Genomic DNA, 27,894 nt, shown 5'->3' with positions numbered 1-27,894 from the left:
CAGAAATCTGACTTACTTGAGTATGAAGGGCCCTTCATGCATCTCAGCATCAATAGCTTTTTCTTGTCTTATTTATTGTTTGGTTGTTTACATAAAATTTTCATGACTACACTGAGATCAACATCATTCAGTTCACAATCAAAAATCACCTGCTAATTAACAAGTAATCATAAACTACTTTATATAAAAACTGTACTTTAATAAAAGTTTATTAACTACTCCATTCACTACCAAGCTAGGTTATTAATAATATGCCAAATCTTGGCAGAACATACACTTCGCCTCTCTGACTATGATTACAATACACCAGGGGTCTCGACCGTTTTCAGGCCAAAGACCCTTTGGTGGAAAGTGAGAATGAGATGGGACCCCCTGTTATACAGCATATTGCATAAAATTGAGTGTTGCATTTCAGGGCTGGCCTATAATTACATGCGTATGCTACAATATATTGTATTTATGTTGTTTGTGATGCTTACATTGCAAAGCCATTAAAATAATCAGTATGCATGGAGTAACACTTGTACATGAGATTTTAACTTAATACATTTTAATGTGGGATGGACAATAACTTGTTTGTTTGTTTAATGCATATTTTCATTTAAAAATTAGATTAAGATCGAACAATAACTGGCAGGCCCCTGCAGTATTTCTAAGGACCCCTGAAGTTGTTTTTTTTTTTTTGGCTACAATGAACTGTGTAAAACACTGTATAAAAGTCAATATTTTAACATCTTCAAAGGATAACTATTAAGAAATAGATTTATAATGCATACTCAAAGATAATATTATTTTTGATTAGCCTATTCAATGGTTTTCTGGAAAACTCCATTCTGATCTGATAATTAAAATTGTGGCATCAAGCAGTCTGATATTTCCAGTTATTACATAGCTCTCTTGAATACTCGATCCTGATTGGTCAATCGTTCCATCTAGTGGTCTGATATTTCCGATTATAAAATAATAGTTACGTTCCTGGATGCTGATTGGTCAATAGCCATGCTTTATTCATGATAAAGCACAGCTATGACCTCAGCTGCTTTCCAATTCGCAGGGTCCCTATGCAGTGTTCACTGCTCCCTACTCACTGAGCATGGGATATCTGTTTAAGTTCACTTCACTTGACAAAATTTGTTAATTTGGAATATCCTGCAATGTCATTAAACACAGAAATCGCTCAAGTAGTACTGATTACGGGGTTCAAGGAAGATGACACAATATACTTGTGTAAATGCATTTAAATGGTGCCGCAGATGGTTGCCTCAGTGTGGAGCTCTCCAATTTTTTTGTTGTTTTTGTATGTTTTTCCTGTGTTTAGTAATTTTTACCAGGGAAAAATTGCTGAACATTCGGCAGCACATACCAGACAGTCTTTTCCCAGTTTTTGACTATTCTGACATGCTGTGTTGTTTAAATGCGCTATGAGACACAGACGAGGGAAATGAGCCAGCACATTGGTCAGGCTTCGTCAGCACGGTTTTTGAACAACGCTGCAGAGTATTCATCTAGCGAATCTCTGCTCTCTTCCTAACAAAATGGACGAACTACATCTCCTCACCCGTACAAACAAGGACTTTTCAAACTCTGCTGCCTTGTGCTTCACAGAAACCTGGCTGAGTGAAGCCATTCCGGACAGCACGTTACATCTGCCGGGCTTTCAGCTGTTCAGAGCGGATCGCATCTCGGAGTTAACAGGGAAAATGAGAGGTGGTGGAACATGCTTTTACATCAATGAAAGTTGGTGTACAGATGTAACAACGTTAAAGAAGATGTGCTGTCCTAATTTGAAAGCACTCTTCATCAACTGTAAGCCTTCCTACTTGCCGCGGGAGTTTTCCTTGTTTATTCTAGTGAGTGTTTATATTCCTCCACAGCAGAACTCATGCAGCTTCGTCAGGCCAAAGAGGATGCTTACAGAAGTGGGGATAAAATCTTGTACAATCAGGCCAGGAACACACTCAATAAGGAAATCAGATTGGCTAAAAGAAGCTATTCTGATAAGCTGAAAAACAAGTTTTCAGCAAATGACCTGCATCAGTGTGGAGCAGCCTAAAAGATATTACGAACTTCAAGAGACCTTCCCCCAACACTGTAGGGAACCAACATGGGCTGACAACTTGAATGTGTTCTACTGTAGAAAGACCCAGTCTCACACCCCACACCTGCTCTGACATTCACTTCACACAAACATCAACACCTCCTGCAACCCCCCTCCTGCTACTCAATCTGCACTTAAGATCTGTGAAGAGGAGGTGCGCTATGTCTTCCGGAAACAAAAGACAAGGAAAGCACAGGGCCCAGATGGTGTTTCACCCACTTGTCTAAAATCCTGTGCTGACCAGCTGGCCCCCATCTTCACACAGATCTTCAATAGATCACTGGATCAGAGTGAAGTTCCCTGTTGTTTCAAACGCTCCACCATCATTCCCGTCCCAAAGAAACCCAAAATCACAGGACTCAGTGACTAAAGACCCGTCACTCTGACGTCTGTGGTCATGAAATCATTTGAGAGACTGGTGTTGGCCCACCTGAAGGACATCACTGGACCCTTTCTAGATCCCCTTCCATTTGCCTATCGAGCATTTTTGTGGACTTCAGTTCAGCTTTCAACACCATCATCCCAGCTATCCTCCAGACTAAATTACACCAACTCTCTGTTCCCATGTCTATCTGTCAGTGGATCACCAACTTTCTGACGGACAGGCAGCAGCTAGTGAGACTGGGGGAATTCACTTCCAGCACCTGTACGATCAGCACTGGTGCCCCCCCAGGGATGTGTGCTCTCCCCACTACTCTTCTCCCTGTACACAAATGACTGCACCGCCAAGGACCCCTCTGTCAAGCTCCTGAAGTTTGCAGATGACACTACTGTCACCGGCCTCATCCAAGATGACGATGAGTCTGTACACAAAAGCGAGGTTTAATGGCTGGCTCACTGGTGCAGTCAAAACAACCTGGAGCTGAACCTGCTCAAAACGGTGGAGATGATAGGGGACTTTAGGAAGAACACCCCAACATTGACCCAGAGGTGGGTAGTAAAGCGCTACATTTACTCTGTTACATTTACTTGAGTGACTTTTTGGGAAAAAATTACTTTTAGAGTAGGTTTAAAAGTGGGTACTTCTTACTCTCAAGTAAATTTCTAATGAAATTTTTTTACTTTTACTTCTTTACAATGGGCGGCGTTCCTGTTGTTACATTACTGGGTTTAATTTTAATTAATGCGTTATTTATTGAGAGATTATTAAATGGGACTTTTACGAGAGCGGAAGTTCACACAGTGACAGAGCCGCTGTCACAGACTGTCACTCAAGTCATTAGTGCTGCAGTATCAAACTCTTAAAAGTGAAACACTTTCTTCGCTCTGCACAGTGAAAAAAAAATAGTTTTGTCATGCAATGCCTTCATTTAACACCAAGACAAGCTGATATTTCAAGATTAAAATCTCAGCTTCAATTTAAGGCAGCACGCTGAGGTAAATTTTGGCTCTAATCCTAACGCGGGCTTTTCTGTGTAATGAGATGGTCATTTTCAGGATGATTCTGTAACTGGGCTCTTATGACATAAGTTTTTAAGTGTACATATTTAAATCATTGCGCTTTGTGTATTATGTCCTTGGATAATGTAATGTGTATTATGTAATGGAATATAGGGGAGTTAACATCTATTATGTCATTTGTGAAAGTAACGAGTTACTCACTACTTGAGAACTCTTAATTGGATACTCTTACTCAAGTAATTATTTATGTTAGTACTTTTACTTCTACTTGAGTAATTTTTTATTTATTTTTTTAAAAATAATTGTACTTTTACTTGAGTACAGTTTTTGGCTACTCTACCCACCTCTGCATTGACCCTGCTCACCATTCTAAACAGCACTGTGGCAGCAGTGGAGTCATTCAGGTTCCTGGGCACCACCATCTCACAGGATCTGAAGTGGGACACCCACATCGATTGTGAAAAAGGCCAAGCAGAGGTTGTACTTCCTTCACCAGCTGAGGAAGTTCAACCTGCCACAGGTGCTGCTGATACAGTTCTACTCAGCAGTCATTGAGTCTGTCCTCTGCACTTCAATAACTGTCTGGTTTGGTTCAGCTACAAAATTGGACATCAGTTCGGACTGATGTGAGGATTATTGGTTGCCCCCTGCCCTCCCTTCAAGAACTGTACATTTCCAGAGTGAGGAAAAAGGCTGGGAAAATCACGCTGGATCCCACTCACCCAGACCACTTCCTTTTTGAACTGTTGCCTTCTGGACGGCGTTACAGAGCTCTGATCACCAGAACCATCAGGCACAGGAACAGTTTTTTTTCCCTCAGGCTATCCATCTCATGAACAGATAAAACTGCCCCATTGAGCAATAATTAATGTGCAATACACAGCTTAGTCTATTTATATTCATCCAACACATCCAACCTCTTCTGCCATTACATTCCCTTGCATCTGTATATAACAGATTTGTATTTGTACATATATATATATATATATATATATATATATTATATATATATATGTATATATATACACAGTTGTGGTCAAAAGTTTGCATACCCTGGCAGAAATTGTGAAATTTTGGCACTGATTTTGAAAATATGACTGATCATGCAAAAAAAAAAAAAAAACCTGTCTTTTATTTAAGGATAGTGATCATATGAAGCCACTTATTATCACATAGTTGTTTGGCTCCTTTTTACGTCATAATAATAACAGAAATCACCCAAATGGCCCTGATCAAAAGTTTACATACCCTTGAATGTTTGGCCTTGTTACAGACACACAAGGTGACACACACAGGTTTAAATGGCAATTAAAGTTTAATTTCCCACGCCTGTAGCTTTTTAAATTGCAATTAGTGTCTATGTATAAATAGTCAATGAGTTTGTTAGCTCTCACATGGATGCACTGAGCAGGCTAGATACTGAGCCATGGTAAGCAGAAAAGAACTGTCAAAAGACCTGCGTAACAAGGTAATGGAACTTTATATAGATGGAAAAGGATATAAAAAGATATCCAAAGCCTTGAAAATGCCAGTCAGTACTGTTCAATCACTTATTAAAAAGTGGAAAATTCAGGGATCTCTTGTTACCAAGCCACGGTCAGGTAGACCAAGAAAGATTTCAGCCACAACTGCCAGAAGAATTGTTCAGGATACAAAGAAAAACCCACAGGTAACCTCAGGAGAAATACAGGCTGCTCTGGTAAAAGACGGTGTGGTTGTTTCAAGATATATTTGTTATTATTATCTCTGTCTTGTTGTATTGTTTGTGCACTTACCAAGACAAATTCCTTGTATTTGTATACTTGGCAATAAAGCTCATTCTGATTTAAATGACCTTACATCATATACAGTATATAAATGTATATAAAAAAATCCACCTGTATTCTTATAAAATTTAAATGTTATACATTTAAACTAATATATTTCTCCAGACTTGTAACCCTTAAGGTCTTTCTAGCAAGTCAGTCCACTGGCAGCTATCTTTGGAACACTCCCGGGAGACTATTTCCAGTCATGCCAGTGCAGTTCCCATCTACTTGAATGGGGGAACAAAACCATAAAAATTTTAAAAATGGTTGGTCAAGATTACGATCAAAGAACATATTTCAAATCAGCAATAAAATCTGATAATGCTTGTATCATAAATTGTGCTTCTTTACCTCAGATTACGCTAAAAAAATACATTTTCCCAGCTTGTATAGCTAATGCGCATGCATGTTCGTGAGATGATTGACAGGCGATGTCTGTATCTAAAAGGCTCTAAAGTAAGGCGGGACTTCCTTTCTACATCCGTTGACCGCTGGGCACTCGGCTCATTGGATGGGCGTTCCAATTTCTCCCAGTCATTGTAATAGAAGTGGCGTTGTTTCTTAACAACGTCCTGTTTACTATTGGGCACGATCCTCCTTTTTCCAGAATGCAGAAATGCTTCACAATTCAAAACAGAAGTCTGTTTTTGTTTTAGGGACTTTTAACTCGCATCTGCATATGTTTTGAACTGGTAATGTGATATTTAGCCTATTACATTAGTAAAAATTACCAAATAAAAAAAGGTGGCTCACAGTGCCAATACTTTACGATGACTGTGTTTTGATAGTGCCTCAACCGTCAAAGTTTAAGGAGTGGATAGATGACGTGAAGCTATGGCCCAAGCTTAGTTAAGTTGATATAAAAAAAAATTGTGCCTGAACTCACACATACTCCAATATAATGTAATCTAACACTTTTTGTTAGTTGTTTGATCACTCGTTTCGGTTGTTTTTGCATTGCTTCTTATGGACACCGGAACCAGAAAACAGTCCCGCGGCAATCAGAATCATCATGGCACCACCCAGTGGTTGCTCAGAAAACTGCCGATATCTTTTAGCGAGAGGATGGCATTTACTGATTCTACTTAACAAAAATTACATTTTAATAAACATTTATGTCCTTAATATTTTTATTATGTGGTAACTGTCCTGCGTTGTGCCTAACAACGGCCATCAGTCGTGACTATATTCACAATATAGCACGGCCTCTCGTACCTTATTGCTTAAATAATTGCACATACGGGGATTAAGTTATATCAGACCGGTCATCCGGGTATCAGGATCATCTTTCCTCATATCATTCTGCGATCTCTACAAGTAAGAAAAAAAAAGTCAACTATTTATTGATTTGGTAAGTAGCCGTGTTATAAGCAGTATAATATAGTCAGCCTGTCTTTACATTACATCTCTTACATAGTGCATGTGCCAGACATTCCCTTGGAAAACAAGCTTCTCTTTTTTTGGTCATCTATCCATATCTTGTCATGTTCATACTCATTAAATACACACATTATTAATAAATGCCACCAACTCTAAAATACATTTATTTGTGTGAGTGGAAAGACAAAGACTTGAACAATGAACAGAATTAACTACGGTTCTAAAAATGGGCTGATCCTCTGTCAGAAAGGGACGTATAGCACCATAATTGTTTAATCGATGTTTGACTGAACACAAATGTCCGAGCATACTGGAAAAATAAATGCAATCCAGAAAACCATACACAATGAAGGTGCAGAAGACGTTGAGGTAGCAAAACAACCAAATGTCATCCAAAACCTTTATAAAACTGGACCGAGGTCAGGTCACTGATTCTGTCCTTATGTAAAAGATGAGTGAAAGTTCATTGTTGGCCTGTGATGTAGAGCAGGATACCGTTGGGCACATCCATAGTTTCATCTTTTTCCAGGACAATGTCATAAGCATTTAAATATGACGGTTTCCTCTCTTCCACCTAAGAAAACACATAAAACGCATGCATTCAGAATGATGTGTTTTTTTTTTTTCTTTTCTCATTTTAAATGTGCTGTTGTGTTTTTACCTTATCATTGAGGTATCCTATCTTCAGGATGTTCTGCATATCTGTGACTCCATCGGCCATGTGCAGATCTCCCAGTGAATCTCCGAGCAGCAGGACGTTACTGCGACTGCGCAGCTCGTGAAAGTGTTCAGTGTTTAGCAGAGCACCTTCACGTTTGTTGTAGATGTGAATCAGCTGGCCTTTAAACGCTCGCAACACACCCTGCACAGTTTGAACCATCAAAATAACATGGCTAAGTTAATACTCGCACTGAATTACATTAATGATGTAATGTTTTTAGATTTCTGCTGTAATTTACAGCACTGAATCTCTGTTTGCCAACCTTTAACCTCTTCAGCTCTGCTGCCTTTAGTTCTGCAATTTAAAAGCCCCTGGATGCATGTAGTATGTGGTACCATTTGAAAGCTTAGAATCTGAACTTTTCACAGAACTCCATCACTTTTGCATTTAAGTTTTATAAAAAATAAAGTTGTGCTCAAAGTTTGCATACCCTGGCAGAAATTGTGATATTTTGGCACTGATTTTGAAAATATGACTGATAATGCAAAAAAACTGTCTTTTATTTAAGGATAGTGATCATATGAAGCCATTTATTATCACATAGTTGTTTGGCTCCTTTTTAAATCATAATGTTAACAGAAATCACCCAAATGGCCCTGATCAAAAGTTTACATATCCTTGAATGTTTGGCCTCGTTACAGACACACAAGGTGACACACACAGGTTTAAATGGCAATTAAAGGTTAATTTCCCACACCTGTGGCTTTTTAAATTGCAATTAGTGTCTGTATATAAATAGTCAATGAGTTTGTTAGCTCTCACGTGGATGCACTGAGCAGACTAGATACTGAGCCATGGGGAGCAGAAAAGAACTGTCAAAAGTCTAGCATAACAAGGTAATGGAACTTTATAAAGATGGAAAAGGATATAAAAAGATATCAAAAGCCTTGAAAATGCCAGTCAGTACTGTTCAATCACTTATTAAGAAGTGGAAAATTCGGGGATCTCTTGATACCAAGCCAAGGTCAGGTAGACCAAGAAAGATTTCAGCCACAACTGCCAGAAGAATTGTTCAGGATACAAAGAAAAACCCACAGGTAACCTCAGGAGGAATACAGGCTGCTCTGGAAAAAGACGGTGAGGTTGTTTCAAGGAGCACAATATGACGATACTTGAAAAAAAATGAGCTGCATGGTCGAGTTGCCAGAAAGAAGCCTTTACTGCGCCAGTGCCACAAAAAAGACCGGTCACAATATGCCCGACAACACCTTGACACGCCTCACAGCTTCTGGCACACTGTAATTTGGAGTGACGAGACCAAAATAGAGCTTTATGGTCACAACCATAAGCGCTATGTTTGGAGAGGGGTCAACATGTCCTATAGTGAAAAGAATACCATCCTCACTGTGAAGCATGGTGGTGGCTCACTGATGTTTTGGGGGTGTGTGAGCTCTAAAGGCACGGGGAATCTTGTGAAAATTGATGGCAAGATGAATGCAGCATGTTATCAGAAAATACTGGCAGACAATTTGCATTCATCTGCACGAAAGCTGTGCATGGGACGCTCTTGGACTTTCCAGCACGACAATGACCCTAAGCACAAGGCCAAGTTGACCCTCCAGTGGTTACAGCAGAAAAAGGTGAAGAGTGGCCATCACAGTCTCCTGGCCTTAATATCATCGAGCCACTCTGGGGAGATCTCAAACGTTCATTTAAGATGACCAAAGACTTTGCATGACCTGGAGGCATTTTGCCAAGACGAATGGGCTGCTATACCACCTGCAAGAATTTAGGGCCTCATAGACAACTATTACAAAAGACTGCATGCTATCATTGATGCTAAAGGGGGCAATACACAGTATTAAGAACTAAGGGTATGCAGACTTTTGAACAGGGGTCATTTCATTTTTTTCTTTGTTGCCATGTTTTGTTTTATGATTGTGCCATTCTGTTATAACCTACAGCTGAATATGAATCCCATAAGAAATAAAAGAAATGTGTTTTGCCTGCTCACTCATGTTTTCTTTAAAAATGGTACATATATTACCAATTCTCCAAGCGTATGCAAACTTTTGAGCACAACTGTAAGAAGGCCTGAAAACATCTGTGTTGCAAATAAGCACTGCCCTGTGGTGATGAAGTGCAAATATGAATATAAAAGTTTTTGAAACGTCTAAAATAGACAAGTCATATATCAAATGAAAGCTCTCATTCTTAGAAATGTGATTGTGTTGCTATAACACCACAGTTCGAATGATTATAAAAAGAACCACAAAGTGAGTGATGATCTCTGTAAGACTAAGACAACAAAAACAAATCTTTTATGTCTTCTCTCATTACTGCTTCTGAAAGCCCCAAGTAGCCACAAACTCTATTTTACGCTGCTTTCTTCAAAATGAGCTTCTTTGTGTCTGTGAGCTTCTTTGTGTAAATAATCCAATGTTATATATCTGATGTCCAGAATGAAATACAGTATACTGCATAGCAGAAAAAGCATGATAAACAACTCATCTAGAAATTATGTAATTGACAACTGATGATAAAAGATTATACATCATTACAAAAAATATCTCAGCTTTCAAACAACAGCTAGATTAAGTTTCTAGTCCACTCAGTGGCCGAGATATAAGATGAAACAATGGGGTAGGTGTGTGAAATCACAAAATAGACTGAGTGGGGGAATTCACCAAGAATAAATTGCGCCTGTAAAAAAAAGCAGCGGAAATTATACAGAGAGGGCAACAGCGCAAACACACCCACATAATTGCTGCCAAATGCAATTTGCACTCACAATTCTGATCTTGCGGGCCGATTCTGAGCGTGATATAGCAGAGGATGCCGCAGACCACCGTGATCTGACACACTCTGTTGGGACTGTAGAGCATCACCCCACTACTGTGATCCAGACATGTGAATCATCACGAAAGTGCGCTTGTAAATTGTGTCGGATATTTTTTATGAATGAGTGCAATCTATAATGAGCCTAATTTACATAAAAGCAGGGCCTATGTTGCCTAATGTCAACCCATTATGCGAAACAGGTGAGCGCCTAGGCATCGCTTCGGAGGCGCTGATCTACCAAGTCAATTTTAGCATGTGTCCAATCTGTGTCGAACAAAACGCGCCCTGTGCGTTCTGATAACATGTTGCGTTCCCCTCACGAAACATACAGTTGAAGTCAGAAGTTTACATACACCTTAGCCAAATACATTTAAACTCAGTTTTTCACAATTCCTAACATTTAATTGTAGAAAACATTCCCTGTCTTAGGTCAGTTAGGATCACTATTTTAAGAATGTGAAATGTCAGAATAGTAGAGAGAATGATCTATTTCAGCTTTTATTTATTTCATCACATTCCCAATGGGTCAGAAGTTTACATGCACTTTGTTAGTATTTGGTAGCATTGCCTTTAAATTGTTTAACTTGGGTCAAACGTTTTGGGTAGTCTTCCACAAGCTTCTCACAATAAGTTGCTGGAATTTTGGCCCATTCCTCCAGACAGAACTGGTGTAACGGAGTCAGGTTTGTAGGCCTCCTTGCTCGCACACACTTTTTCAGTTCTGCCCACAAATTGGAATGAGGTCAGGGCTTTGTGATGGCCACTCAAATACCTTGACTTTGTTTTCCTTAAGCCATTTTGCCACAACTCTGGAGGTATGCTTGGGGTCACTGTCCATTTGGAAGACCCATTTGTGACCGAGCTTCAACTTCCTGGCTGATGTCTTGAGATGTTGCTTCAATGTATCCACATAATTTTCCTTCCTCATTATGCCATCTATTTTGTGAAGTGCACCAGTCCCTCCTGCAGCAAAGCACCCCCACAACATGATGCTGCCACCCGCATGCTTCACGGTTGGGATGGTGTTCTTTGGCTTGCAGGCCTCACTCTTTTCCTCCAAACATAACGATGGTCATTATGACCAAAGAGTTCAATTTTGTTTCATCAAACCAGAGGACATTTCTCCAAAAAGTAAGATCTTTGTCCCCATGTGCACTTGCAATCTATATTCTGGCTTTTTTATGGCGGTTTTGGAGCAGTGGCTTCTTCCTTGCTGAGCATCCTTTCAAGTTTTGTCGATATAGGACTCGTTTTATTGTGGATATAGGTACTTGTCTACCTGTTTCCTCTAGCATCTTCACAAGGTCCTTTGCCGTTGTTCTGGGATTGATTTGCACTTTTCGCACCAAACTACGTTCATCTCTAGGAGACAAGTCAAGTCATTTTTATTTGTATAGCACCTTTCACAACACACATCGTTTCAAAGAAAATCATGCATTAACAGAAAATGAGTCTATGTCTAATCTATGTCTTAGAGTCATCATTGTGTAGTTTGATAAAATACGACTGGGAATTGTGTTTAAAAATAAGTAATTAAATAATAATTGTATTTAGAAACCCAGTGAGCAAGCCGAAGGCGACTGTGGCAAGGAACACAAAACTCCATAAGATGTTGGTTAATGGAGAAAAATAACCTTGGGAGAAACCAGGCTCACTGTGGGGGCCAGTTCCCCTCTGGCTATCAGCATGAATATAATGCCAATATTACTTATGTATAGTGCAAGTCATGGTTTAAAATTATTAAACTAAGTAAGTGTTAAGGGTCAGTGTTTAAATAAATATTTTGTCTGAACTGTAAGATTAATGACTTATGGCTTCGAAGTTCATCCTGGATTAACTGCAGAAGTTTGCATAGATGCATTGTCCTTTGTTAGTTGGCTGATGAAGGGTTTTGTTGGCAATTAATTGATTGTCTATTCCACTATAAGAGTGTAGTCCATCATTAGACCAAGGTGATGCAGGCAGAGATCAGTGAGGTGCATTGCAGTTCAACCGGCCAGTAATTTCGGTGAGGTCTATCCTAAGTCTTATGGTTGGAGTTGGCATCAGTTCATCCTCTGAAGTCCATCGTAATAGACTGAAGTGATGTTTGGCTGGCACCGGCTGCATTTAGTAGTCATCACTCAGAGACACATAGCAGTGGAGACCAACACAAAGCAGGAATGGAGCTGGATCCAGCCGGTTCTGGTGACCTCAGTATAGGAGTCCCGGGGTTGAGACAGGGATACAAATAGAATAATATTAGCATAGATGCCATTCAATTTATTGCAGAGTTTTAGATCATGATCAATGTGATCATGAGACAGAATGCGTCTTCCTTCCTGAACGGTATGATGGCTGCGTGGTCCCATGGTGTTTATACTTGCATACTATTGTTTCTACAGATGAACGTGGTACCTTCAGGCATTTGGAAATTGCTCCCAAGGATGAACCAGACTTGTGGAGGTCCACAATTTTTTTTTCTGAGGTCTTGGCTGATTTGTTTTGATTTTCCCATGATGTCAAGGAAAGAGACACTGAGTTTAGGTAGGCCTTAAAATACATCCACAGGTACACCTCCAATTAGCCTATACGACGCTAATTGGCAAATTGCCAAATTGCCTTATGGCTTGACATCATTTTCTGGAATTTTGCAAGCTGCTTAAAGGCACAGTTAACTTAGTGTATGTAAACTTCTGACCCACTGGAATTGTGATATAGTCAATTAAAAGTGAAACAATCTGTCTGTAAACAATTGTTGGAAAAAATTACTTGTGCATTGCACAAAGTAGATGTCCTAAACGACTTGCCAAAACTATAGTTTGCTAATATGAAATCTGTGGAGTGGTTAAAAAATTAGTTTTAATGATTTCAACCTAAGTGTATGTAAACTTCTGACTTTGTATAGACCATGTACTAAATGCCTTACTACCATACCACTCTTACAGTTTCTGTTATATACGTGCTTGGCAAAAACAGTGAGAGTAGTATGGAAAGTATGTCAGTGAACATGGCCATAGACTCATTAGCGCGAGGCTTGTGAATCGGAGCGATGATTTTGAGGATTTGAGGCGGTTCTTCTTAATGAATGTGTCCAACGTGCGGGCTGAATCGTTTGAAGCGCTTTGTCACGCAGTAAAACAGTAACAGGATGCTTTGGACAGAGAACAAAAACAATGCTGAATTAAGTGGATATTTACCTACAATTCATTGAAACAAAACCTGCAGTGCATTCAATCGTCATGTGAGTGCAAGTGCAGTCTGTGAACGAGTGTCTACTGCAGGTCAAGACATTTTCTAAATAAAAGTTTATCAAAATACTAACATTAAATTAACAAGCCAATACCATGTTTACTGGACATAGAGTAGCCTACCTTGGAGTAGCCTACCATATAAATACCATGATAGATTATAAAAATACCAAGGTTTTACCATTTTGTACCATCCCTGTACCATGATACTGCCACAGCAGGCTTTTGAGAATGGTAACTTTGATAAACTTCATCTTGTGCTGTGTAATGTGAAAAGGTGTCAATATGTTTTTAGTCCACAGTTTCATAAATGCTACACAATGCAATTTACTGTATATAGACTACTAAAGAAAATGTCAAATGATGCTCCTAAAATAAACACAAATTAATTATTTGATGCAGTTTTAGCAAAGAATAAAAATAAATAAATAAATAAAATCTCCCGGGGGAGCATGCCCCCAGAACCCCCTACAGCATCATAGTACAATAGATTGTGTACTTAATGGGCCCGAGACTCCCCAGTAATGATGAAAGCCTACAAATGTCCCTGCTGTGAAACATACTGTACAATGTGCATAGATCTTTAGGGTAGTGCATCTTTTTCTATTTTTTTTTTTTTTTACATCTTAGACCACTTGGTTTGGTTTTCGTGCACTTTACATTAAGTTTATTTCTAGATATGGTGATACCCATTTATGATGCCTACTTAAGAAGCCATAACATGTTTCTTCCCAACATTGTTTTTATTAATGTTTTGTTCTGTTTATATGCATTTGTGATGCATTTAATTTTTGTGTGTAAAAATTAATACATAACTCTAATAATTTTTATCAGGTGGGGAAGGGGTGACTGGAGTGTCTCGCCTAGGATGCCAAATGGGGTAGGACTGGCACTGCATAAAAGGAGGCATGTTTGTGCGGTAAAGGAAACACAATTACTTAATTTAAATACCTCAAGGAACAGTGTAATTTCAGCGCTGATTGCACCTTCTTAAACTAGATCACTATTGATTATTTTTATAATCAAGTAATCAAACAATTATTCTGATGATTAATCGATTAATCTGAAAAATGATTAAACTCAGAGTGCATAATGTTGTCGAGGTGAAGTCACGTTTTGCTAAAATGCATTCATTGAGGATGAGTTTTATTCATGGTTAACCTACAGTATTTTATGGAGATACTGTAAACGCCATTTTATTTTTTAATTTTTAATTTTTAACTATCACTTACCTGCAACACGGAATACAATAGGCTATTTACAGGAATCGCGTCATTGAGAGAGTTTTCACTCTCTTGTGTTAAGCTGCAGCAGCTGCGAGCAATGTTCCGCTTGTGCTACATACTGCACTGATCGCAAACACGTATCGCTTGCCCTGTACCGTGTATAATGCCATTGAGCATCTGGACATTCATTTCCTTATTGAGTAAACATGCGAATACTAGCAGTGTGTAACTTTAATATAGTCAGACGGACGTGTTCCTTATTACATTATTTTATGTTGCTTCATATACTGCAAACCACTGTCTAGATAATTAGGTTTAGAGTTCATTCCAATGTGTTTTTTTCTGAGTTCAGCGTGTCCTGCGTGGCATCAAAGGGATCAACTTCTCTCTCTCCCACATCTGGACGTGCAGCACCGCAAACCACATGCAGTCTACCTAGTGAACTTACCGTGCTGTAAAAACTGGATGTCTTCTTTTCAAGTGCTGATGTGATGTTATGGTTTTTCAGCTCGACAGACAACGACATTGTTTTTCAAATCTAAAGTAAGTGCTCTCACACAGCTGACACCTCTTGTCGTTATGTGTTTAGACCCTCGTCCGTGGACTGCGTCACTTCCGCCTTATGTTCGATTTGTCGATTCAGCAATTTTGTAATAAAATTATTATTTTTTTAAATCAAGTGATCAAATTAAATCGAGTAATAAGACGCAGGTTTTTGTGCTGAAATACTATGCACAAAAGTGCCGCAACTGTTATATAAAAAATTAAAAAACATAAGATCAAATCATAAGATTGGACACATATACAAAGTGATGTACAATCGAAATGTGTGTGTAAGGTGAGCTTTTAAATTTGGATGCGAAAAATGCAGGCGGCAGCCAAAATATACCGCAGGGCTGAAGATGTCAAGAAGTCAACATGAAACAGCATTTGCAACCCATTTTACTTCAGTCATGTTATGTATTTCCAGTTTCAATAGGATGTTCAGGACTAGAGAAAAAGAGCAAATTGATTTTATCCATCAGAAATTGATTGGATGGTGAAAAGTGGACGTTCCAGACCAGATGGAGTCAGAGCTGGATGTGAATTTGGAGGACTACTGCCCACCTGAAACACCACTGACACACACTTTTTGACCCAGACATGGAGGCTGAAGGTTTAATGAGCATCTCCACATATTCCAATGTTAATACTTTATTTTTTATAATCTTTAATATCATTATTTGCTATTATTTCAAATTACTACATTTTGGGGGGCCTGGGTAGCTCAGTGGTAAAATACGCTGGCTACCACCCCTGGAGTTCGCTAGATCGAATCCCAGGGCGTGCTGAGTGACTCCAGCCAGGTCTCCTAAGCAACCAAATTGGCCCGGTTGCTAGGGAGGGTAGAGTCACATGGGGAACCTCCTCGTGATCACTGCGTGGTTGCCGCGGTGGATGGCGTGAAGCCTCCACACGCGCTATGTCTCCGTGGCAACGCGCTCAACAAACCACATTATAAGATGCGCGGGTTGACGATCTCAGACGCGGAGGCAACTGGGATTCGTCCTCCGCCACCCGGACTGAGGCGAATCACTACACCATCACGAGGACTTAAAAGCACATTGGGAATCGGGCATTCCAAATTGGGAGAAAAAAAAGGGGAAAAAAAATCTAAAAATAAATAAATTACTACATTTTGATAAAAGACAAACATTAATTTCTTTGGGACAACATGCATTGATGAACTGTTAATAATGAGACTAGGAACATGTATTAAGAAAATTAATAGGGTCATTTCCGATTTAATGTTGACTTTTTTTTTTTTTTTTTTTTAAATATAATGTACTACACAAATGTGTTTAAAGACTCACAGACTCGTCAAAGTCCATGTAGTTGGAGAACACTTTGACATTGGGGTGAAAAACTCCAGCTTGTCTGATGACCTCCTCCAACACGTCACCAATACCAGCAGAGAAGATCAACAGAGGAACACACATCTGATGCAGATGACCAAAAAACTGCTGGTAGCCCTCCCTGGCAAACACAACATCAGCTGGTTAAAATGCTGAAGATCTCTGAATGAGACACTCTCAGATAGTATTATCGTCACAATCGATAAGTGGTTATAGTTTGAACTCACACAAATAAGAGTTAACTACTGTATTTCTTGAAATATTGTCTTCATGATAATGTTCTCACCTCAGCATGGCTTCAGACTCTCTGACCGCAGGAGCCAAATGATCTTTCCTGATCTTCTGCTGTACGAGCAGCTCATGGGCTTTAGTCCACCTGCACACATGCGCACACACACCTACACTGACGTGTGCAACAACTGAGCAAAAACAAACTTGCAATTTGTGTAAAAACACAATGAGGCGTATTAAGGGAAACACATACCATATAGAACAATAGAGGAATCTCTATTTAAAAAAAACACACAAAAAAAACACCGTAAACCTAAGAAACACAATATTTTTAACAAAACAAAACACCCTAATGCAGACACTGTAACCTATAGATCCAACGCCAACACAAGACAATAGTTCAGAATATGTAGAATGTACAGTTAGTAGGAGAAAAATAAATAAGGCTATAAAAAAATAAAACAAAATTTTTTAGTTTTGTGACTTAATTTTAATGTTTAAAGTTAATGGCTGTTAGCTTTGAAGTAATCTATGTTAGTGTACACTTAAAAGTTGACAAAAATAACTTTTTTTATCAGTCAGTCTCTCTCTTCTGGGAAACTGACCCAAAATATTGATAACTCATAGACCTCGCTACACCTGGTATATTAAGATGGATTTTGGGTGATCATAAGTGGACAGTGCTACATATATCTGAAAAGAGGTTTAGTGATCAGGGTAGGTTTGCACCAGCTGTGTGTAAGGTCTCACGTAAGTTGGGACATAAAGTTCACACTAAGGGCTTAGTAACTACTAGTTAGTTTGTTACTAAGTCAGTGCTTAATTTGGTTGCACCACCTGTTCTTAAGGCAAGACTTACTAGTAGGTTGTAAGCTCTTTGTAAAGTAATGCGTAGTCGCATAATATGATGTTTCTGTATTGATCCAATAAACAGCCTTCAGATTTGTACACAGAACTGTTAAACAGCCGTCAATTTCAATTTGATCTTGTTATGGTTGATGTTCAAACCTTGTGACCAGTAACTGTCAGCTGTAATAAATTATATCCCCATTAAAATACGATACGTGATAAAAGTAGCTACATTTGATAAATAGGACATTTGCTCTGTGTAAATAACAATATATAGGAACTGTATCTAAAATAAATAAGGGGTGATAAATAAATACTAATACAACAGGCTGGGAAAATAAACATTTATTCATTTTAATGGCCTATATATATTTTGAATGTGTTGAAACTTGACACCGGGCGACGCATCCTGAAAACTGCACCATTAGATCAGTTTCATGCTAAAGAGCTGCTTAAAGTAGGTTTTTTTTTCCTCTAACGAGGAAAAAAATGCCAACATCATCATATATGTCGAAATGATTGATGCCTGTCACGCAAAACATGCTCATTAATGTCATAAAATATCAGTCTGCTTTTTTATTCCATCCGTTACTCCTTGTCGGAGACTTCTGTAAATATTTAGTTTATACGTAGGGTTACGTTCTACCTAAGTTTAATGGTGCAACGCTCAAATATTTAGTAGTGCATAAATTGTGACTTAGTGCCCATTTACACCACAACTAGGCTAAGTTGTAACGTACGTATAGCTGGTGCAACCAGCCCCAGAAGTGTTTGAAAAGTTAAAACCCACTATGAATTACTAACTACTTCCTGAAAATTGTAATCAGACTACTTTACTGATTACGTCACTGAAAAAGAAACAGATTACTAATTACTTTTAAGAAAAAAACTTTTTTTTCAGAACAAAGACTTGTTCTGATGCCATCATCCACCACTGTAAAAAAATTAAAATTAAAATAAAAAAAAAATAAAAAAAAAAGAGGAGGTTGACGCCCTCCTTGAGTTCGTTCTTCAAGGTAGCTGGGAAAGACCAGGACAAGACAAAAAGTTCCTGCCAACAAAGTCTGTTCTTTATATTGAGCAACAGCAAATGTCTATATTTCCTCCCTGCTTATTGTTGAACGCAAGTCATACACTCGATCCTCCCTTACAATGACCACGTTTACATGCACTTAAGAAAACTGTTTATTCCAGGGATTTAGCCAAAAGCGGCATACTGAAATGTCATGCAAACAAAATGCTGATTTCCTTACGCTGTTTAAGGGATTAAGAGAAAGTGGTTTAACACACCTAGGTTTCTCTCGGAGAATGTGGCTTATGTGGTCATGTAAATGCATAAGCGCTGTTCTGATGGGTGTTTGGACAGTGCGCGTGCGTGGAACAAACCAGGGATCAACAAACATCATAGGATGGAGCCCAACAACAAGTCAACACAGCGGAAGTACATTGGGAAAAATCACATACACAATTATCTATACTCATTTATAAACACCAAAGTAAAGTCCAGACATTACCTCACGTTTGCATAGATATGCTCATACACAGGGTTGAGAGGGTTACTTTTGAAATGTATTCCACTACAGATTACAGAATACATGCTGTAAAATGTAATTTGTAATGTATTTCGTTAGATTACTCAAGGTCAGTAACGTATTCTAAATACTTTGGATTACTTCTTCAGCACTGGTAGATTTGTTTCACTTGTTTTGACTATAAAACTCTGCCAGTACAGTAAGACAAAATAAACATGTTAAAAATACATTCTCTGAAAAACCTAAATATCTTATGCAGAGTTGTTTCTAAAACAAGATTAATCAAACTGATCTTGTTTTAAGGATTTTTAGATATTTTTACAGGAAAACAATCCAAAAATTATCATCAAGAATATGATTTTTGCCCTAATATCAAAGGTCTTACTAGAAAAAAAGAAATTATGATCCAACGTGAATTTTCTTGATAATAAAATATGATTGTGTCTGGTAACGTGCATGTAAAATGGCTAGAAATAGCATTTTATCTTAGCGTAAATCTGACAGTTTACACAAGGTTTATTTCTATTTCTTCTGCTCCAAACTTACTTCAAACTTACTTCTCTGTCTGCTCGTATGAATGTAACACATCATAAGAAAGTGTTTCACTGCTGTTCAAATGCACTTTGGATCGCATCATTTATATGTATAAATGTTTTCCATCTGAAAGGACTAAATATTAAATGAAACAAATGACAATAAAATGCAAAGTAATCTCTTCAGTAATCAAAATACTTTTTGAATGTAACTGTATTCTAAATACCAATGATTTAAATTGTAACTGAAGTGGAATACAGTTACTTATATTTTGTATTTTAAATACTTAATCCCGTTACATGTATTCCGTTACTCCCCAACACTGCTCGTACACTGGGGGAATCCCAGAGTTTTACATAAGAGGGAAACCCCACTAATGTTGCAATTCAGCTGCAGGTCGCGATAGAAAGTGAAGGAAGCAAACACAGCAACAACTCTAGAATATCTGGGAATAAAGCAAAGCAACGGACAATAAAATAGCAAAGTCTTCCTCGGATGCCATGCTATTTATTTACACAAGCGCCGCAGGGAAATTACGTTCTTTTGGAGAAAGCTGCTTACTGACTGAGCCACATATATATGGGAGTAAAGAGTACGCTGCTAACACAGCTCATGTAAACGCATACACTGATTGAGCCTTAAGCAATAAACAAATGACTACGTTTACATGCACCCTCATAATGCGATTACAATGCGATAAGGCAATACTGCGATTAAACTGTTGCTCATGTAAACAGAATATTGCGATTATGATATTGCGGTTATGCTAATAATCAGAGTAATGATAATCGCAGCAAGATATGTGGAGCACTCCTAATTTAATTGCTTTATACTGGCATGTAAATGCTTTAAGCACATCTCTTCCACTCTGACCAAAGTGCGCCTGTGCTGCAGACAGATGATGTTACACTCAAGCACAGGTTCAAAAACATCACAAAACAGAAGCTGCACTTATCAGCTTCATGCGAAACGGCAGTGTCTTGCACTGTTTTCCAGCAGTGGTGCTCCCCAACTGCAGAATCTACAGCCCCACGGAAAAAGAAAACATATTTTCCCGAGTTGTGAATGTCTGTTTATAGTCTGAATTGAATGTTGGTGAGATAAAAATACTTTATACCGCAAAATAATGGCAAGTACGTCTTTCAAATTAGTGTGTCCTCGCAGGCAGAATTCAACAACAAATAGCGCTTGTATTCCGATGTGACTCTTATGACCCGATTCTTTTTAGTGAATCAAGAGACAGCATCATGTAAACCAAATCATGTAAACATCTTAATCTAATTATTCTTTATACTCTGATTATTGCAATAATCAGAGTATTGATGTACATGTAAATGTAGCAAGTGACTTGGACCTGAGAAGTTTAAAAAAGTAATTACTGTAGATTACTGTAACTAATTACTTTTTGATCAAATTACACACAACACTGGTGTTAATCTGACACTAATCCATCCTGGACAGCAGCAAAGCACCTCCACTCACCTGTCAATCGACCACTGTGATAAAATAAGAGTTTTAAACTTTGTAAAACTCACCGAATTAGTTTCTTTCTTCTTTGAAACACAAAAGGAGATGTTAAGCAGAATGTTAGGGACCGATAATCAGTCACCATTCACTTTAATTATAAAGAAAAAGATGTAATGAAAGATAATGGTGACTGAGACTAACATTCTGCTTAACATCTCTTTTTGTGTTCCACTGAAGAAAATAAGTTATTCAGGTTTGGAACAACATCAGGGTGAGTAAATGATGTTAGAGTTTCTGGGTGTACAATGCCTTTAATGTAAAAAAAAAAAAAAAAAAGGATTAGCCTTTTGATATGATACGCTACAGTATATACCTCAACACAGGAAAGAAAACTGAGTCTCTTACAATTAGAACAATGAATGGCATGCTTTCTTTCTATCTGGGGCAGTGGAGGCGATAATGAAGTGTGTTACCATTCAACCATGAGCGGTAACTTCTCTTCTACTGAGCGTGTGGAGTCGATCTCTATGGGGTAATATGTGTCCAGAAGATCTTGAAGCTACAAAAACAAAAAATTATTCACAATAATATTGAGATGCTTCATAATATCCTGATCACCAGGAAATATTAATCAGAGTATTCAATTTCATCTCATGCTTGTGAGAGTTTGCAGATAAATTAAATTGTGAGTTTGCGATGGAAATGTAACATTTCCGCAAATGACACAGATGTACTCAAAGCTGTGCTTAAAGGGTTAGTTCACCCAAAAATGAAAATTCTCTCATGATTTACTTACCTTTATGCCATCCCAGATGTGTATGACTTTCCTTATTCAGCTGAACCGAAGTGAAGATTTTTATAAGCAGATTTCAGCTCAGTCTGTCCATACAATGTGTGTAAATGGGTGCCATCAGGCTGCTGGCTGTTTGACAGTCCAAAAGTCATATTTAGGCGGCATAAAAATAATCCACACGACTCCAGTCGATCAATGAATGTCTTCTGAACCGAATCAATATGTTTGTGTAAAAAATAAAACGATAATTAAATCTTTATTAAAAAAAATGTTTTAAATCACTTCCTGCCAACAGTCGACACATCAGAGGCATAAGTGCTATGGCGCGATCACGCGAGAAATCGGAAGTGCGCGCTTTGTACCCAACAGGAATTAGCGTCACGTGAGAGTTAGTTCATTTCAAACAGAAATACAACGCTGTACGGAAGCAACGATTTAAAATTAAAAACCTTTTAATTATCGATTTGATTCTTACACCAACCTATCGGTTTGCTATAGAAGACATTAATTGATCGACTGGAGTCGTGTGGATTATTTTTATGCTGCCTAAAAATACCTTTTGGACCATCAAACAGCCAGCAGCCTGATGGCACCCATTTACACACATTGTATGGACAGACTGAGCTGAAATCTGCTTATAAAAATCTTCACTTCGGTTCTGCTGAATAAGAAAAGTCATACATATCTGGGATGGCTTAAAGGTAAGTAAATCATGAGAGAATTTTCATTTTTGGGTGAACTAACCCTTTAAGAATAATGATGTAAAATATTTGTTTTCTCACCTTGGCTTTGCAGTCTTCACTGATCAGTTCGCTATTATCCAGGATATCTGCAAGAAGCATTTCATTTACTTTTTAACATCAAATGACATGAGCAATCCATGCAACATATGAAATGTTCCATCATTGTTACATTGTAACATCTTACAGTGTTCAGTGTATTTTAATTAGGCTAATATTTTACATAAAAACAGAAACAAAAATGTTATTATATTAAATTATTTATATTTTAATCTGGTGTAAGTGAAGTCAGCTGTTTGGTCAAAGCAGCAAAAGTTAACTTAAACATATCAATCTTTGAATAGACTAGAGATTTAGCTTCAGGATTCTTCAGGATTGCTCTAATATAACTCTGTTATGAGTGCATGCATGTTTTACACTGATTTTGCTTAATAAGCTGACAATGTGTGTGGTCATGTAAACGGCTCACCTTTAATCGTTGAAGGGTCAAAACTCTTAAGGATAAACTGATCGACACAGATAGATTTTTACCCATTACACAGATTTTGCGTTGCATGTAAACACCTTAACCGGCATTCATACTGGCTTATCCAATGTCCGCAAGTGATGTGCGCATACCTCTACACGATTAACTGAATGAAATCATCAAATTAACTTGATTATTTCAAAACTCATGAAAATGCTTTTTTTGCTTTGTCGAATTCTTTAAATAAAATAATTTTTGGTAGTTTTCAATTTATTGGTATGCATGTAAATGGGCTCATTGAGTGCAAGTTATTCTCAGCTTTTGACATCAAAACGCAAACAGGCATGCACACAACTCCTGCACACACTGAATAAGCCGGTAAGAACCCCAATAAAGGTACTTACATGCAACGCAAAATCTGTGTTATGGCAAAAATGTAACCTCTGTCGATCTGTTTGTTCTTAAGCTGTTTATGATCTTACCCGATAAAGGTGTTTACATGACCACACACATTGTTGGCTGTGCATAATCTATGTTGGCTAAGCATAATCGGTGTAAAAATGTGCATGTAAACATGCTCACTGAAAGCAGTGTAAGTTTACATGCCCTTAAGAAAACGGTTTATTCCAGGGTTTTTGCAGAAATCTGTATTCTGAAACATAAATGAGAACGCCGTGTTCCTTATGCCATTTAAGGAATTAAGAGAAAGCCATTTAACACACTTAGGTTTCTCCTGCAAATGTTTCTTATGTGCGGTTACCTTCTCTCCCCCTCCGTGCAAAACAGCTGAATGTCAAACCATACTTTTCTTACAAGCGTTTTGGATGAGTAATATGAGGCTGATGAACACTGCTTTCTTTTTCGTTTTTCCTGTAGCGGTTCATAGTCACGGCATGACTTGACGATGTTGTGTTTTGTGATGTGACAGTTAATCCCAGCTCTGAGACTCAGACTTGTTACCTTATATTTGCATCCAGAGTAGAGGTCTTCATGGGTCCACCCTAACCCGAAGACCCAAGACCTGACCCGGGACCCTTACGGATTCGGATCCACGTTTTATACGGTCAGCCGTGTCCGGATCGGGTCCCATTCTATTGCTGCGGGTCCCAGGTCTGTTTAACATTATGTGTAATACCCGAGTCGATCCGAGAATACCTGGGCATGATCAGACAGCGCTGATGATGATGGTGCTGTGTGTGTGTGTGTTGTAAATTGCAACATTGTAAAATTAGGATAAGAAAGTGCGAGCCGGGAAATAAGGTGAAAAACGGAGCGGAGCCACAACGAGCTGAGTGATGTCAGAGGCAGAGCGGAGTTAAGGCACACAACAGCAAATTAGCAATGCTAACGTTAGCAGCTTTGGCAATGAACAAGCAATCGTTATTATAGTTCAAAAGGGCAAACAGTCGAAGTTATCTTATGCGAGATAGCAAAGCTGATTCTAAACAAGTTGTATTTGTCATCGGTCACCGTGACAGCAAGTGGACTTTTGAAGCTGAAATAATGAGTGGATTAGCTATGATGTTTCAATCAGCAAGAAAGGAATCACAGAAAACCTGTATGTATTTTACCAACTTTCTTGGCAAGGAGGATGGATTATATGAGGCACGACCAGGCACAGGGGAGAAGGCCACTAACGTTACATTATGTAAGACACAAAGTTTTGTTTTCACAACTTTTATATTAACTTGTTAACAGCAATCAGCTGTGAAATCGGTGTCGATCGAGTCTGTGTCTCCCTGCCGGGTCCCAGCTTTCAAATAATAGACGGGTCCGGTTCGGGTAGTACATTTCCGGGTCTCTTTGGGTTCGGGCACAAATTTTTGGACCCGTGAAGACCTCTAATCCAGAGGTCATTTAAACAGAGGCATAAAACTCTTGCAATGTTTCATTATGGAGGATAACAGCATAGGTGTGTTAAAGGGGTCATGACATGCCTTTTTTTAATTATTTTAATTTGTTCCTTGAGCCTCACTTATAATATTAGTAAAGTTTTTTGCAAAAAAAACAAACACACAAAAAAACAGTCATATATTTGTAAACTATGATCATTTTCCACCCTCCTTCTGACCCTCTGTCAGAAACACTTGGTTTTGGTGCTGCTTCTCCTTTAAGACTTGACAGTACACACCCACTGTTCTGATTGGCTCTCTGCTCTTGACTGAACTGCTCTCTCTACTTGCCATCTCACCGCTACTGGGCGGAGCTACAGAAGTGATAAGGTAAAGTAGGTGTTGATGTGTTGTTGTGGAGGCCGTCAGATGCAAATGTCTACCACAGTGTGACATCACAATGTGGAGGAAGTAGACAATGAGTCTTGGTTTCAACAAATGCTCGTTTTGCAGTGAGGAGGAAGTTTTGATTTCTGAAACTTACAGTATGTTTTTATAGTACCATGAACATTTATATGTCAGCAGATCAAGTAAAATTTGATTCCTCATTTCATGACCCCTTTAATATCAATCAGTGATTAAAACTGAATAGAACTACCTGTGCTTTAAACGGTTTTAATGCACACATTCCAGCCAATCAGAATCGAGTGTTTGAACAGACCAAGGTATAACTGGAAATAAAGCAAAGCAACAGAGAATAAATAAGCAAAATCTTCCTTGAATTCCTGTTTGTTATTTAAACATGCGTCACGGGAAATTACATTGTGGAGAAAGTTGTTTACTGATGAAGCCACATGTATACGGGACAGGAGTTAAGAGAAAGCCAATAACACAGTGCACGTAAACATGTACGCCACTTTCCAGTCTTAAAGGAATAGTTCACCCAAAAATGAAAATTATCTTAGAATTTACTCACCCTCATGACATCCCAGATGTGTATGAGTTTATTTCTTCTGCTGAACACAAACGAAAATTTTTAGAAGAATATCTCAGCTCTGTAGGTCCATACAATGCAAGTGAATGGTGACCAAAATTTTGAGCACATAAATGCAGCATAAGTAATCCATAAGACGCCAGTGGTTAAATCCATATCTTCAAAAGTGATATGATAGGTTTGGGTGAGAAAAAGATCAATATTTAAGACTTGTTTTACTATAAATCTTCACTTTCACATTTTTCTTTTTGTGTTTTTGGCGACTCGCATTCTTTGTGCATATCGCCATCTACTGGGCAGAGAGGAGAATTTATAGTAAAAAGGACTTAAATATTGATCTGTTTCTCACCCACAGTTATCATATCGCATCTGAAGATCACTTCTGGAGTTGTATGGATTACTTTTATGCTGCATCGTTGTGTTAGCAGATGAAAGAAAGTCATACACATCTGGGATGGCATGAGGCTGAGAAAATGATGAGAGAACTTTCATTTTTAGAACAGCTTTCTCACAATAAACTGCTTTCTGGCTTTCTGGGAACGAGCTCAGTAATGTGATGTATTACTCACTGTGGCAGGTAGGACAGCGTTTACCATTGTAGGCGAATCTGGTGAGAGTCATATCAAAATCTGAGATCACCTACAACACAAACAAAAATGAATCACTTGCCCACATCAACTCAAAATGTTCCCATTAATCTGTACCAAAAAACACATGCTCCTCATAAACATAACTAGAATGATATACCAGGCATAACTAATCTTTCCTCCCATAGTACTGTAGTTCACAATTAAAAATGCAGACTGAAAATTACCTGTAGTGTGCTGGATCCAGCGTTTCTCATAGACGCCAACATCTGTTCCACCCTCCTAGGATCCCTCATAAACACTGAACTTTTTGATAACTCTGGAATCTGTTAGATTAAGAATATAAAATTCAGAGGTTAATCTGTATTTTAAAACATATGAACACTCTTCAGTTTGTATTCACAGATCTGCAGAATAAATCAAGTCTCACTGAAAGCTTCAATAATTCTCCACGTTGAGCCCCAGAAAACAACTGCTTGTGGTTAATGAGTAATTGGCTTCTCACTACTAGTGTGACTAATATTTCTCAAAAAATAGCTTATGTTATGCTGATTTATTCTCGATACGAACCCTGTAGGCAGAGAAATTTGATTCATGTGTTTCAGTTAACATCACTTATGTATCAGATGGTAACAATATGCTACTTTGTACTTTATACTGAATGATTACAATCTTTATGCACTATTTTGTACTCCAATGCACCACAAGGTATTACCATGGTACAGCACATGTCCAATGACTGATGTTTCTCTTTAAATGTTTATCACTTTTTTAAGAAGGCGCAGAATGAGATCACAACACTAAACGACGCAACGCGATAAACGCTCCCATTATAATCAGCGTCGTTACACGCGTTCTCAAATGTACACAGTTTATATTATAATGGGTTTGGGACCCTTTCAGTGTATAGCGTAGCTTGCAGTGTAGATGTGCTGGAACTCCATCAGTTATAGTGTGATGACTTACCATGTTAAGAATGATACGAAAACGAGCCACTTTGACCAGGGTTCAAATAAATGAAAACAAAAGATTACCAGAAAGCCCCGGTAGTATGTTACTGTGTTCTTCTGCAGCTCCGCGCTGACAGACGGAAGCGCGTGCCGCTGGTACCGCCGCTTACCGGACAACCGGAACACTGCCGCGTGACAGCGGAGACATACGGACATACAGGTGCATCTCAATAAATTAGAATGTCGTGGAAAAGTTCATTTATTTCAGTAATTCAACTCAAATTGTGAAACTCGTGTATTAAATAAATTCAGTGCACACAGACTGAAGTAGTTTAAGTCTTTGGTTCTTTTAATTGTGATGATTTTGGCTCACATTTAA

The 27,894-nt window shown here is 38.4% G+C and overlaps 1 protein-coding gene across 1 annotated transcript; it reads right to left on the bottom strand.

The window, feature by feature from the left end:
• Nucleotides 1–6,828: 6,828 nt before the first annotated feature.
• Nucleotides 6,829–27,645, bottom strand: LOC127421066 (cytosolic 5'-nucleotidase 3-like). Its single transcript, XM_051663801.1, has 9 exons — nucleotides 27,532–27,645; nucleotides 26,793–26,891; nucleotides 26,548–26,617; nucleotides 22,729–22,775; nucleotides 21,627–21,712; nucleotides 16,827–16,916; nucleotides 16,499–16,661; nucleotides 7,349–7,549; nucleotides 6,829–7,261 (listed from the first exon to the last, which is right to left on the bottom strand). Exons 1-9 carry the CDS (start codon nucleotides 27,532–27,534, stop codon nucleotides 7,151–7,153), a joined length of 870 nt encoding a protein of 289 aa, XP_051519761.1. The 5' UTR covers nucleotides 27,535–27,645; the 3' UTR covers nucleotides 6,829–7,150.
• Nucleotides 27,646–27,894: the final 249 nt, after the last annotated feature.

The sequence above is a fragment of the Myxocyprinus asiaticus genome, chromosome 30 (assembly GCF_019703515.2).
Source record: "Myxocyprinus asiaticus isolate MX2 ecotype Aquarium Trade chromosome 30, UBuf_Myxa_2, whole genome shotgun sequence".
NCBI classification, from domain to species: Eukaryota; Metazoa; Chordata; class Actinopteri; order Cypriniformes; family Catostomidae; genus Myxocyprinus; species Myxocyprinus asiaticus.
This window is presented reverse-complemented; position numbering and strand designations above follow the sequence as displayed.

Excerpts from the sequence above, each read along its gene's own strand:
- LOC127421066 (XM_051663801.1), bottom strand. Across the intron at positions 26,618-26,792 it reads CTGGATCCAGCACACTACAG|GTGATCTCAGATTTTGATAT; the intron begins GTAATTTTCAGT and ends TTTGTGTTGTAG. Across the intron at positions 22,776-26,547 it reads ACGCTGTCCTACCTGCCACA|ATATCCTGGATAATAGCGAA; the intron begins GTGAGTAATACA and ends TGCTTCTTGCAG.